Below are 15,191 nucleotides of genomic sequence, written 5' to 3' on the forward strand. Positions count from 1 at the left end.
TTAGAAGTTGATCTTGAACATTTGTAAATTTGTAAATATATTACTTTAAACTTCATTATGTACATACGTATTCACTCCATTGCATGGGCACTATTACTAGCATACACAACTTCTACCTCACCCTCTGCGGGGAAAACAATCTAAGATGGAGTCGACGCCCATGCGCAATGGAGTCGAAATGGGAGGAGTCCCTCGGTCTCGTGACTCGAAAAGACTTCTTCGAAGAAAAACAACTTGTAACACTCCGAGCCCAACACCAGATGGCGGGATGTGCACAGCATGTGAATCTGCAGCGACTAATGCCACGAACAGATGTACACTGGGTAAGTGACATTTTCCATATATAGAAATAGATAGAGAGAGACTAAATTTTGCTGTACATCCTTATAGTTTATTCTTACCCTCATTTATTTAATTCTTAAATGAACGTATTTTACACCTTTAAGTGTTGTGTATACATATACTCTTTAGCTGGGGGTTAAGAGTCAAGGTTTTCACATGTTTTTGTTTCATAATGCAATTCAGAATGCAGCCCCCACAAAACCAGTTATGTGTTTCATTCTCAAGCAAGAACTTCACCTGATGAAATAAACAGCTTTTTGAGGATTTATCTGGCTTCCCAAAAGCTGTTGAAAATGTGTGACTGTCAAGCCCCCCAACAGCGCTAAAAGATTAAGATTCCACTTGCCCAGCTCCGATGCATTGTGGATGCCTGGCAGATTTAGGAAAAGTTTGAACCATATACACACTCATTTATGAATATATATTGCAAGGTTGTTATAAAGCTGGTAATTAAATATATAAAGTTAATTACTAGCATTGTAAAGACTATTGTTCTGTAGTAACTCCAGATGTAAAAGTGTGAAAAATTAATCCCGATGTACTCCTACAGTGTAGTTGATGTGATGTAGTTGACTGTCATAATAACTGCAGTGTTTTGGGGATTTACAGTGGAATTTAAAACTGCAGTAAGCTAAACGCAGACCACGAAATGTTTGCCTACTAGGCACGTTTGCAGAGCCTACACATTCGAGGTGTAGGTAACAGTAGCACTTAAATTTAGTATTTTAGTAGATGCACATTGGAATCAGTGATGTAGTTTTAGACTACATGCACACCAATTATAAACTGGCACTCTGATCATACGTGACCCCTGTACAATTTCAGAATGCTTTGTATTCAGGTGAAAGTGGGCTATATCCTGGGAATGCTTTTCAGTTGCATGGTATCGTAAGTAGGATATTCAAAAGAACTTTTCAGAAGCAGTATGTAGGAAATTGGCTCTGTATGCACTATTTCAAAGTAAGGAATAGTATGCACAGAGTCCAAGGGTTCCCCTTAGAGGTAAGATAGTGGCAAAAAGAGATAATACTAATGCTCTATTTTGTGGTAGTGTGGTGAGCAGTAGGCTTATCAAAGGAGTAGTGTTAAGCATTTGTTGTACATACACAAGCAATAAATGAGGAACACACACTCAAAGACAATTCCAGGCCAATAGGTTTTCGTATAGAAAAATATATTTTCTTAGTTTATTTTAAGAACCACATGTTCAAGATTTACATGTAATACTTCAAATGAAAGGTATTGCAGGTAGGTACTTTAGGAACTTTGAATTAGCAAAATAGCATATACAGTTTTCACATAAATCACATATAGCTATTTTAAAACTAGACAGTGCAATTTTCAACAGTTTATAGGGGGAGTAAGAGTTTGTTAGTTTTTGCAGGTAAGTAAACCACCTACGAGGTTCAAGTTTGGGTCCAAGGTAGCCCACCGTTGGGGGTTCAGAGCAACCCCAAAGTTATCACACCAGCAGCTTAGGGCCGGTCAGGTGTAGTGGTCAAAGTGGTGCCCAAAACGCATAGGCTTCAATGGAGAAGGGGGTGCCCCGGTTCCAGTCTGCCAGCAGGTAAGTACCTGCGTCTTCGGAGGGCAGACCAGGGGGGTTTTGTAGGGCACCGGGGGGGGGGGACACAAGTCCACACAGAAAGTACACCCTCAGCGGCACGGGGGCGGCCGGGTGCAGTGTGCAAACAAGCGTTGGGTTTGTAATAGAAAGCAATGGGAGACCAAGGGGTCTCTTCAGCGATGCAGGCAAGAGGGGGGCTCCTTGGGTAGCCATCACCTGGGCAAGGGAGAGGGCCACCTGGGGGTCGCTCCTGCACTGGAGGTCTGATCCTTTAGGCCCTGGGGGATGCGGGTGCAGTGTCCCTACCAGGCGTCGGGTTCTTAGAAGCAGACAGTTGCGGTCAGGGGGAGCCTCGGGATTCCCTCTACAGGCGTCGCTGTGGGGGCTCAGGGGGGGCAACTCTGACTACTCACGGTCTCGCAGTCACCGGGGAGTCCTCCCTGAAGTGAGCCGGGGGCGTCGGGTGCAGAGTGCCAAGTCTCACGCTTCCGGCGGGAAACACGAGTTGTTTCAACGTTGCTTCTTTGTTGCAAAAGTTGCAGTCTTTGGTGAACAGAGCCGCTGTCCTCGGGAGTTCTTGGTCCTTCTAGATGCAGAGCAGTCCTCTGAGGCTTCAGAGGTCGCTGGTCCCTGTGGAAAGCGTCGCTGGAGCAGTGTCTTTAGAAGTGGGGAGACAGGCCGGTAGAGCTGGGGCCAAAGCAGTTGGTGTCTCCGTCTTCTCTGCAGGGTTTTTCAGCTTAGCAGTCCTCTTCTTCTTAGGTTGCAGGAATCTCCGTTCCTAGGTTCTGGGGAGCCCTTAACTACTAAATTTAAGGGCGTGTTTAGGTCTGGGGGGTTAGTAGCCAATGGCTACTAGCCCTGAGGGTGGGTACACCCTCTTTGTGCCTCCTCCCGAGGGGAGGGGGGAACATTCCTATCCCTATCTGCAAGATGGAGGATTTCTAAAAGTCAGAGTCACCTCAGCTCAGGACACCTTAGGGGCTGTCTTGACTGGCCAGTGACTCCTCCTTGTTTTTCTCATTATCTCCTCCGGCCTTGCCGCCAAAAGTGGGGCCGTGGCCGGAGGGGGCGGGCAACTCCACTAGCTGGAGTGCCCTGGGGTGCTGTAACAAAGGGGGTGAGCCTTTGAGGCTCACCGCCAGGTGTTACAGTTCCTGCAGGGGGAGGTGTGAAGCAGCTCACCCAGTACAGGCTTTGGTACTAGCCACAGAGTGACAAAGGCACTCTCCCCATGTGGCCAGCAACATGTCTGGTGTGTGGCAGGTTGCTAGAACTAGTCAGCCTACACGGATAGTCGGTTAAGGTTTCAGGGGGCACCTCTAAGGTGCCCTCTGGGGTGTAGGTTACAATAAAATGTACACTGGCATCAGTATGCATTTATTGTGCTGAGACGTTTGATACCAAACTTCACAGTTTTCAGTGTAGCCATTATGGTGCTGTGGAGTTTGTGCATGACAGACTCCCAGACCATATACTCTTATGGCTACCCTGCACTTACAATGTCTAAGGTTTTGCTTAGTCACTGTAGGGGCACAGTGCTCATGCACTGGTGCCTTCACCTATGATCTAGTGCACCCTGCCTTAGGGCTGTAAGGCCTGCTAGAGGGGTGACTTATCTATACTGCATAGGCAGTGTGAGGTTGGCATGGCACCCTGAGGGGAGTGCCATGTCGACTTACTCATTTTGTCCTCACAAGCACACACAAGCGGGCTAGCAGTGTGTCTGTGCTGAGTGAGGGGTCCCCAGGGTGGCATAAGACATGCTGCATCCCTTAGAGACCTTCCCTGGCATCAGGGCCCTTGGTACCAGTTACAAGGGACTTACCTGGATGCCAGGGTGTGCCAATTGTGGAAACAAAAGTACAGGTTAGGGAAAGAACACTGGTGCTGGGGGCTGGTTAGCAGGCCTCAGCACACTTTCAAATCAAAACTTAGCATCAGCAAAGGCAAAAAGTCAGGGGGTAACCATGCCAAGGAGGCATTTCCTTACACAGTATATGAATGCACCAAAACTGTTTACTTTTTGCACCTTGTTATGTACAAAGCAAAATTATTTTTTGATGCTGCTTGTTGCGAAATCTAGGTAGCATTGGGATGTACTGGATGTAAAAGTTTTCTAATATTTCTAGGTAGATGTTCTACCTGATCAAAAATTGTTCAGTAGAAAATACAAATTTAGACATTTGCCATAATCAAAATTCTTAAAACTGGTGTCCAGCAGATCAAGGACCTAAAGATGTATAAACGTTTGTTTCAGTTTGATTGTTATTTTTGAATAAATGCAGTTTACAATGATTGAGGTCATTGATGTGGAGTATAATAGTGATGATAGTGCCAGCTGTATAATTTAGTTGAAAGTTAAGGTGCCTCTATATGTTTCATATTTTCATCTAACGTCTCTTTTCTTTCCCTCCTCACAGTTGAAGTGTCAATGTGGCATCCTGTGCACCAGTACACCTCTGCCTCTGAATGGCCCTTGATGATGGTAAGTTTTCACTCTACTTTCCTTTCTGCTGTCTTCTTTCGGGGTGTCTGCCACCTCTGATTTTGTAGTGTAATTTTATGCTTGACCATTGTGCCGATAGAGTTTGTAGTAAGTGTGTATGTTGTGGTATTTATATAGTTTGAACCTAGCCAAAATGCAGTGGAATGCTTTACAGAGTCAAAGGCAAGTATACCGTCAGCTACTGATAGGAAATGTCGCTGGTTGGTAGACTACTACTGTATTGTGATTTAGTGTTCTTTAAAGATTTGAACCTTCAACTCTTTCCTAAGTTGGAGCAGTATTTGAGCAGTCCTCGTGGATACTGGGATGTTTTGTAAATCCTTGGTGCATAGATGGGAAAACCTGCTGCCTTCATTTTTCTGTTCATACTTCTTAGTCTCCAGTCTGATTATGTCAAATGTGCGGGTGTTCCAAGAACCACCAGAGGTGGTATGCTTGTTTGCAGGATGAGCAGAGTTGCTGGTTGTGATGGATTTGTAAATGATGGTGCTGATTTTTAAAATGGGACGAGCGAGCAAGAGCCAATAGGGTGCTTTCAGGATGGCAATGATGTGATCATATTTCTTCAGGTCCTGAATGAGATGTGATGTGGTGTGTAGGATGCCCTAAAAGGTTACTAGCGTGCAGGGAGCAGGGTCTTATCACTATCCAGGTGCAAGCGTGCAAGGTCTTGAACAGCACTTCTGAAGTTGTGTTCTGGAAGAAACAGTTTTGCTTTCTTTAGAAATGAGAGCTAGCACCAGGCTGTCATTTTATGTTCTTTGGCAATGTGGTACTTGGGGGTAATGATGGGTTCAAGGGTGTAGTCAAGTGTATTGCCACTGGGTGATAGTTGGCGTTCAGAGCCATCCAGGTTCATGTCATTAAGCTGCCTTTGTACTATTTATTATTTGTTGTTACTGCAAACATGATGGATACATAACTGTCCCACTGGGTAAATCATTTAAAGTAATGTAGGGTGTCAATGTATAAGTACATTGTAGTGGGGGCATACGGGGGAGGCGGTGGTGTAATGTGGAAAGAGCCAAATAAAGAAGATGTGACTCCCAATGAAGGACTGTCAATGAAGAAAGCAGAAAAAAAACTGTATTGTTAGAATGAATCACCAATATTACAGGAACCACAAGATAATGAGAAATGATTTGGGGTCTCTGGTGGTAGTAAGGAGTAGCCAGACAAAAAGAAGACAGGTTTGAGAGGTAGATATAAACAGAGTGAGCGGTTGATTGGAAGCAAGAGCAGGTGCTGTTAAAATGGGAATAAAGGTTCACAGTGAATGTTAAGAATATTAGAGAGTAAGGAAGCAAAATAGCAAGCACAAAGTGCTGAACAAAAGGGAACCTGTAGGTTTGACTGAGAGTCTCATTGAGTAGTGAGAGGCACTATTCAGAGAAGCATAGTAAAAAAAGGCTCATGAGATGAAAATGGACAGAGTAACAAGTTGTGTTCTGAAAGAAGATGCAAAAAGGAGGGAGACAACAAACAGCTAGGTGTCTGAGTGGGCAGAGGCTCAGGAAGAGCTGATTGTGAGAGCAGCAGACAGGGGAGAAAGAGTGACATACTCTGAGTTATAGTAGCCAGGAGCTACTGGAAAGTAGTGCGCAGTCAGTAAGGGCAGCATTAGCCAGAACGGTTGATTACAGGGCAGTTACAAATGTTGTGGATAAACTGAAACAGAAGCTCAGAAGGAAAGAAACCAGGTACATCTTAAAAGAAAAGTGTAGGTCTCTGGCACTTTATGTGGCATGTAAATACCTTGTAAAGGGTCCAGGGGTTCCCCAGTGAGTGGACATGGCTTTTTCTGTGAAATACCAAAGAGCTGTATTTAGGGGTAGTGTGGATGAGCAACCTTAGGCTTAACACAGAGGAGTGCAAGGCATCCACAAATGCACACAATAGTTGATAAATGAGACGCACAACTCAAGAAGAAGATACACACCAATTTATAAAAATAGCAAGCATCTTTATATATGTTTAGGTATCAGAGAAAAATCGTTCAGGTAAGTACGTTTTTAAATAGGAATTCTTTTCGTTTTAAAAAGGGGACACAGCGCAATTTCCAAGTTCTGTAAGGTTATCCTATGGGAGGATAAACAAGTTCTGCAAAGAGGTAGAGTACAGCAACTGCCAAGACAAATCTCCATGGGTTAAGGTGAGTAGTGGGCTAAGTCCAAGGCAGCACCCACAGTACACCCTCAGCGGCACGCGGGCGGCCGGGTGTAGAATGCAAAACAGCTTTGGGTGCCTAGGGCATTCCTATTGAGATCAGTCACTGCGAAAAGAGGGTGCAGGCTCTCGCCAGGAGGCCCGTCGGGCTGAACCAACAGCGGGGCTCAGGCCTCATGATGCTCGGCCACAGGTAGGCACCTTTTTTACTCTTCTCCATGGTTCAGGAGTGACAGGTGCAGAGGCGTCCTTAGGTGTTGGGTTTTTCTAACTGGAGCGGTCGCCATAGAGAGGGGGGCTACGTGCAGAGGCAGAAGGCGTTGTCGGTGAGTCCAGGAGTGGTGAAACCATGATGGACTCTGAATCTGGAGGGCTGGGGAACCTTGTTGGCACCAGTTGGTCCACTTTAACTCGGGTCTGAGATGGCAGGTGCAGTTTTTACTTCAGATGTCGGATTTTGGGTGGTTTCAGAGGCTTTAGAGCCCCTTCCTTGAAGTTTATTGGATAACCGATCCGCTGTTCACGGAGGTCTTGTCTTTTTCAAAGGCAGGCAGTCCTTCCGAGGTTCTGGATTCACAGCTGTAGGCTGAGTCGATTTTGGTGCAGATTTTGACGAGGGATGCAGACAGGCTGGCGGAGTTGGTACCTGGTCAGCTGCTCCTTTTCTCCTCTTTTGCTGTCACTGCTCTTCGGTGTCCTTGGTCTTTTGTCAGGATCTGCTTCTCTGGTGCCAGGGGCCCCCCTAAGGGGTGTTTGTGGTGTGTAGGGTAGTAGCCAATAGGCTATTGACCGTTGGGTCACTGCGCCCCCTATATGTCCAGTTCCTGTTGGAGGGGGGGCATAACCCTTTCCCAGCATTTTTAGGTATGGCACCTCAAAGATGGTTACCTCTGACAAATCGCGTCTACCTTACAGTAGTCCACCTTAGGTGGCACGCATACCTGACTAGCCAATTTTACCACCTGTACAGGTGCCAAACGGGCTCTGGACCGGGAGGGGGTACCTCTCCTGCGAGGGGATCCATATTTGCATTTTGAAGGCAGCAGCCTTCTGAGACTTGCCACCTTAGGAAGGCTAATCATGAGGTCATCCTGTGGGAGGGGGTGTTAAACCCTCTTCCCAGACAAGCTTTTGTTCTGGGCATCTTGAGAGCAGAAGGTTCTCACCCTAGGGGGCCAGAACAGTGTCTCAGGTGGCAGGCTGGCAGAATCTGGTCAGCGAGCACACCAGAGGCTGGTAAGGTTTCAGGGAGCACTTCTAAGGTGCCCTCTGGGTACATGTATTGATAAATCCAGCACTGTCACCGGTGTGGGTTCACCAATATGAGATGTTTGATACCAAACATCCCTGTCTTCAGTGAAGCCATAATTTAGCTGAGGAACTCGTAATGACCAGTGTCCAGCGCATGCATTTAAAATGGCTTCCCTGGTCACTTACTATGTCTGAGAATTGACAGACATAGCAGGGGCAACCTGCCCATGCAGCTGTGCCTTCACATGTAATATAATGCACCCTTCTTTAGCGCTGTAAGGCGTGCTAGGAGGGTGGCTTACATTTATTGCATGCAGTTTTACGGGACATGGCACACAGACTGTGTGCCATGTCATATTTTCACATGTGTCTGTACAAAGACACTCAGCCTGCGATTGCATTCTGTCCTGTGCTTGGTGAGGGGGTTCCTTACAGTGACATAATTCTTGCTGCAGCCCTTATGACCCTCTTTAGCACCTCAGGCCCTGGGTTACAGGGGTACTATTTACTAGGGACTTACAGAGGGTGCTAAAAGATTTGCCAATTGGTGAAACAATTGTACAGTTTAGGGAAAGAGATCTGGCACTGGGGACCTGGTTAGCAGGGACCCAGTACACTCTCATTCGAAATCACCAGGCAAAAAGTGGGGGCTAAAAATGTCAAAAAGAGGCGCTTTCCTACACAATGACAATTTGAACATCAACACCGCATGAAAAATGGTATGAAGAGACAAAAATCTAGGGCAACAATAGCGCAAGTAGAGCTGCAACTGCTGAGAGAAAGGGCAGAATAATAAGTTCAATTGAGGCAAAAAGTGCCACGAAGAGCAGGAAACCCCAGAGAAAATGAGGCAAGAAGGGCAGAAAATGCTGATAAAGGGAGCAAGAAAAACATTAGCTACTGAGAAATAAGTGGCAGGAAGAAAAGCTAGGCACAGCAACAGTTGCCATTTGGTACAGAAATGGAAAACTAAGATGAGAGGGGTGTAGTTCTGTCACTTATGAGGAAGGGTGACTAGCTGTTGATGAGAGAAGTGCAGAATCGAAGAATAGCTCAGAACATTAAAAATAATTAAAGTTGGTCTAGAGTGGACTCCTGATAGCTGTTCTTTCCTCCCGCAGTTTTATATGGTGATGGTCATTGTGTATGTCCTTTATGGTGTGCTGTGGTTAATGCTGCTGCTTTGCTACTGGCGTGACATCTTGCGAATCCAGTATTGGATTGGAGGCGTCATCCTTCTGGGATTGCTTGAAAAAATTGTCTTCTATGCAGAGTTCCAGAACATCCAAACCCATGGAGAATCAGGTAAGACCCTTCCTGGAGCCCATGACAGATGGGTCTGAATGCTTTTAGAAGTAATAAGAAGCTACATAAAAAAACAGTGTCTATATTTTCGTATTTGATATGCACATCCCTAGTTTGTGAAAGGAATCCTTGTGACTATGCCTTGTAAACTTTCTGAGAAATACCCTTGTACTGAGGTGCTTTGCGGTTATGTCCTTCCACTTCACATAATGTCTTGTGTATCTGTTCGTAGATGTCAGTGCATTCACTCTTGAGAATAAATGATTTTTGAGTGAGGGTTCTACCTGGTAACAGTTAGAGAGCCTATTATGAGGTGGGTTGTTTCAAGAAGAGCACTATTTTACATTACATTACATCACATTAAACCTACTGAAGATATTCTGTAAGTAGTTAATAAACCTGTGTTCGATGGCATATGTTGCTGCAGATACACATGTGTGGCACAGTCCGCTGCCTGGTGTTGGGCTCGGAGTATTACAAGTTGTTTTTCTTCGAAGAAGTCTTTTTGGTCACGGGACCGAAGGACTCCTCCCTCCTCGGCTCCATTGCGCATGGGCGTCGACTCCATCTTAGATTGTTTTTTTCCGCTGTCGGGTTCGGACGTATTCCTTTTCGCTCCGTGTTTCGGTTCGGAAAGTTAGTCAGAATCTCGGAAGAAAGCGTCGGTATTGTTCCGTTCGGTATCGGGATAGTTAGGTACATCGACACCGATCATCGGAAGACTTTGGGGTAGTTTCGATCCCCCACCGGGGCCTGGTCGGCCCGACCGCGTGCGACATCGAAGCCGATGGAACGGACCCCGTTTCGTTTCTGCCCAAAATGTCACAGTAAGTATCCTTATACAGATCAGCACTTGGTCTGTAACTTGTGCTTGTCCCCCGAGCACAAGGAGGATACCTGTGAAGCCTGTCGAGCCTTCCGGTCCAGAAAAACACTCCGGGACCGAAGAGCCAGGCGTCAACAAATGGCGTCCACGTCGACAAAACAACGTTTCGACGAGGAAGAGGAAACATTCTCGGTTCCGGAATCAGAATCCGAAGACTCCGACGTCGAACAACAGCAACAAACTGTGAGTAAGACGTCGAAAAGTAAATCCATCGACAAACCGAAAGCCCAGGGGACGCCACTGCCAACAGGCCATGGCTTGACCCATAAAACAGGCGACCCGTCGAAGGCGCCGAAAAAGGGCACGCCCATAGCGAAGACACCCGACTCCGGTCGAGGGACTGCCATGGAGCAACCTCGGAGCCGAGAAAGCGGCTCCGAGAGACAAAAACAAGATACCGGCACCGAAAAACATCGGCACCGAGAATCCATGCCGAAAGGAACAAAAATTCTGTCGGTGCCGAAACCGAAAAAAGATTCTCTCTCGGCGCCGAAAAATACCACACCTTCATCCTACTCAGAGGAACAAGGAATAAGTGGCCAAATGCACAGATTTGGACAAGAGCTCCAAAGTGTAGAATCGGACTACACACAAAAGAGACTGTACATCCAGCACGACACAGGGAAGATATCAACCCTTCCCCCAATCATGAGGAAAAGAAGGATCGAACTTCCAAAGGATGACGCACAACCACAAGTCAAAGTGGTTAAAAAAGTCACGCCTCCGCCCTCTCCACCACAGGCATCGCCGGCACAAACACCGCCACAAATGCACTCACCAGCGCAAACTACCATAAGTCATGACGATCAGGATCAAGACGCTTGGGACCTGTATGACACCCCAGTACCGGACAATGATCCCGAGTCATACCCCACAAAGCCGTCACCGCCAGAGGACAGTACCTCATACTCGCAACTGGTGGCTAGGGCAGCAGAATTCCACAATGTCCAACTGCATTCCGATCCTATAGAGGATGATTTTTTATTTAACACCCTCTCGGCTACACACAGCCAATATCAATGTCTCCCAATGCTACCAGGGATGTTACGGCACGCAAAACAAATTTTTGAAGAGCCCGTAAAATCAAGAGCCATCACCCCAAGGGTGGATAAGAAATACAAACCACCACCCACAGACCCAGTGTTTATTACTTCGCAGTTACCACCTGACTCCGTGGTAGTAGGGGCAGCTCGCAAGAGAGCAAATTCACATACATCTGGCGACGCACCACCTCCGGACAAAGAAAGCCGAAAATTTGATGCGGCAGGGAAAAGAGTAGCATCACAGGCAGCCAACCAGTGGCGCATCGCAAATTCACAAGCGCTGCTGGCCAGATATGACCGAGCACACTGGGACGAGATGCAACTTCTCGTAGACCATCTTCCCCAGGAATACCAAAAAAGGGCGCAGCAAATAGTGGAAGAGGGACAAACGATCTCAAACAATCAAATCCGCTCTTCACTAGACGCAGCCGATACTGCAGCAAGAACAGTCAACACTGCTGTCACCATAAGGAGACACGCTTGGCTACGCACTTCAGGCTTCAAACCTGAAATCCAGCAGGCTGTCCTTAATATGCCCTTCAACGAGAAACAACTTTTTGGCTCTGAAGTGGATACAGCCATTGAAAAACTTAAAAAGGACACAGACACGGCCAAGGCCATGGGCGCACTCTACTCCCCGCAGAGCAGAGGCTCTTTCAGAAAAACTCCATTTAGAGGGGGGTTTCGTGGCCAACCCACAGACACCACCAGCCAACAAACAAGAACCACACCATATCAGGGTTCCTTCCAAAGGGGAGGTTTCAGGGGATATCGGGGGGGTCAATTCCCAAGGAGTAGGGGAAGATTCCAGACTCCAAAAACACCTCCACCTAAACAGTGACTTTCAAGTCACGCAACCCCTTCACTCAACACCAGTGGGGGGAAGACTAAGCCAATTCTACCAATCTTGGCAACAGATTACAACAGACAATTGGGTATTAGCAATAATCCAACATGGCTATTGCATAGAATTCCACAACTTCCCACCAAACATCCCCCCCAAAACACGCAAAATGTCACCACAACATTTAGAACTTTTAGGACTAGAAGTTCAAGCACTACTGCAAAAGGATGCAATAGAGTTAGTACCAGTACAACAAAAAAACACAGGAGTTTACTCCCTGTACTTTCTAATTCCAAAAAAAGACAAAACATTAAGACCAATATTAGATCTCAGGACACTAAATACCTACATCATATCGGACCATTTTCACATGGTCACACTACAAGACATCATTCCACTGCTCAAACAGCAAGATTACATGACCACATTAGACCTAAAGGATGCGTACTTTCATATACCAATACACCCTTCTCACAGAAAGTACCTACGGTTCGTATTCAAAGGAATACATTACCAATTCAAGGTGTTGCCATTCGGAATAACAACTGCACCAAGAGTGTTCACAAAATGTCTAGCAGTAGTAGCAGCACACATCAGGAGACAACAGATACATGTGTTCCCTTACCTAGACGATTGGCTAATCAAGACCAACACAGTAAAAAAATGCGCAAACGACACCACATTTGTCATACAAACCCTTCACAAACTGGGGTTTTCCATCAACTATACAAAATCACACCTAGAACCGTGTCAAACACAACAATATCTAGGAGCAACCATCAACACATCAAAAGGAATTGCCACTCCAAGTCCACAAAGAGTGCAGGCATTCCACAAGGTAATAAGTGCTATGTTTCCAAACCAAAAGATACAAGCAAAACATGTGCTAAAACTTCTAGGCATGATGTCATCATGCATAGCCATTGTCCCAAACGCAAGACTACACATGCGACCCTTACAACAGTGTCTAGCATCACAATGGTCACAGGCACAGGGTCAACTTCAAAATCTGGTGTTGGTAGACCGCCAAACATACCTCTCGCTTCTATGGTGGAAGAGCAAAAATTTAAACAAAGGGCGGACATTTCAGGACCCAGTGCCTCAATACGTTATAACAACAGATGCTTCCTTGACAGGGTGGGGAGCACACCTCAATCACCACAGCATTCAAGGACAATGAGATATACACGAAACAAAATTTCATATCAATTACCTAGAACTGTTAGCAGTATTTCTAGCGTTAAAAGCCTTCCAACCCATAATAACACACAGATACATTCTTGTCAAAACAGACAACATGACAACAATGTATTATTTAAACAAACAAGGAGGAACACACTCAACACAATTGTGCCTCCTAACACAAAGAATTTGGCAGTGGGCGATTCACAACAACATTCGCCTAATAGCACAATTTATTCCAGGAATACAAAACCAACTAGCAGACAACCTTTCGCGAGACCACCAACAAGTCCACGAATGGGAAATTCACCCCCAAGTTCTGAACAAGTACTTTCAAATTTGGGGAACACCCCAGATAGATTTGTTCGCAACAAAAGAAAACTCAAAATGCCAAAACTTCGCATCCAGGTACCCACACCGCGAATCACAAGGCAATGCTCTATGGATGAGTTGGTCAGGGATATTTGCGTACGCTTTTCCCCCTCTCCCTCTCCTTTCATATCTAGTAAACAAGTTGAGTCAAAACCAACTCAAACTCATACTGATAGCACCCACATGGGCAAGACAACCTTGGTATACAACTCTACTAGACCTTTCACTAGTACCGCATGTCAAACTACCCAACAGGCCAGATCTGTTAACACAACACAAACAACAGATCAGGCATCCAAACCCAGCATCATTGAATCTGGCAATTTGGCTCCTGAAATCCTAGAATTCGGACACTTAGACCTCACACAAGAATGCATGGAGGTCATAAAACAAGCTAGAAAACCTTCCACTAGACACTGCTATGCATCTAAGTGGAAAAGATTTGTTTACTACTGCCATTCCAATCAAATACAACCATTACATGCCTCTACTAAAGACATTGTAGGATACTTACTACATTTGCAAAAAGCAAATCTCGCTTTTTCATCTATAAAAATACACCTCGCAGCAATATCTGCTTACCTACAAACTACTCATTCATCGTCTCTATTTAGAATACCAGTTATTAAAGCATTCATGGAAGGGCTAAAAAGAATTATACCACCAAGAACACCACCAGTTCCTTCATGGAATCTTAACATCGTCTTAACAAGACTCATGGGTCCACCTTTCGAACCCATGCATTCCTGTGAAATGCAATATCTAACCTGGAAGGTCGCATTTCTCATTGCAATCACATCCCTCAGAAGAGTAAGTGAAATACAGGCATTTACCATACAAGAACCATTTATTCAAATACACAACAATAAAATAGTTCTAAGAACAAATCCAAAATTTCTGCCAAAAGTAATCTCACCATTCCATTTAAATCAAACAGTAGAATTGCCAGTGTTCTTCCCACAACCAAATTCTGTGGCTGAAAGGGCACTACATACATTAGACATCAAAAGAGCACTAATGTATTACATTGACAGAACAAAGCTAATCAGGAAAACAAAACAACTGTTCATAGCTTTTCAAAAACCACACATAGGAAATCCAATCTCTAAACAAGGCATTGCTAGATGGATAGTCAGATGCATTCAAACATGCTATCTTAAAGCCAAAACAGAATTGCCTATTACACCAAAGGCACACTCAACCAGAAAGAAAGGTGCTACAATGGCCTTTCTAGGAAACATTCCTATGAGCGAAATATGTAAGGCTGCAACCTGGTCTACGCCTCACACGTTTACTAAACACTACTGTGTAGACGTACTAAATGCACAACAAGCTACAGTGGGCCAAGCTGTACTAAGAACATTATTCCAAACTACTTCAACTCCTACAGGCTAAACCACCGCTTTTAGGGGAGGTAACTGCTTTATAATCTATGCCACACATGTGTATCTGCAGCAACATATGCCATCGAACTGAAAATGTCACTTACCCAGTGTACATCTGTTCGTGGCATTAGTCGCTGCAGATTCACATGTACCCTCCCACCTCCCCGGGAAGCCTGTAGCCGTTTAGAAGTAGATCATAAATCTTAAACATCTGAACATTTGTAAATAATTATTAGAAACTCTTAACGTACATACATATTCACTCCATTGCATGGGCACTATTTATACCAAACAACTCCATCCTCACCCTCTGCGGGGAAAACAATCTAAGATGGAGTCGAC

The 15,191-nt window shown here is 45.3% G+C and overlaps 1 protein-coding gene across 3 annotated transcripts in view; it reads left to right on the top strand.

Moving 5' to 3' along the window:
• Positions 1-15,191, top strand: part of LOC138259329 (transmembrane protein 87A-like) — a 425,924-nt gene that overhangs the window by 249,432 nt on the left and 161,301 nt on the right. For all 3 annotated transcript variants that reach the window (XM_069206965.1, XM_069206966.1, XM_069206967.1), the window contains 2 exons: positions 4,330-4,394; positions 8,954-9,137. In XM_069206965.1, coding sequence (XP_069063066.1) covers positions 4,330-4,394; positions 8,954-9,137 — 249 coding nt within the window. The remainder of the gene's footprint in view (positions 1-4,329; positions 4,395-8,953; positions 9,138-15,191) is intronic.

Source organism: Pleurodeles waltl, chromosome 9 (genome assembly GCF_031143425.1).
Source record: "Pleurodeles waltl isolate 20211129_DDA chromosome 9, aPleWal1.hap1.20221129, whole genome shotgun sequence".
Taxonomy (NCBI): domain Eukaryota; kingdom Metazoa; phylum Chordata; class Amphibia; order Caudata; family Salamandridae; genus Pleurodeles; species Pleurodeles waltl.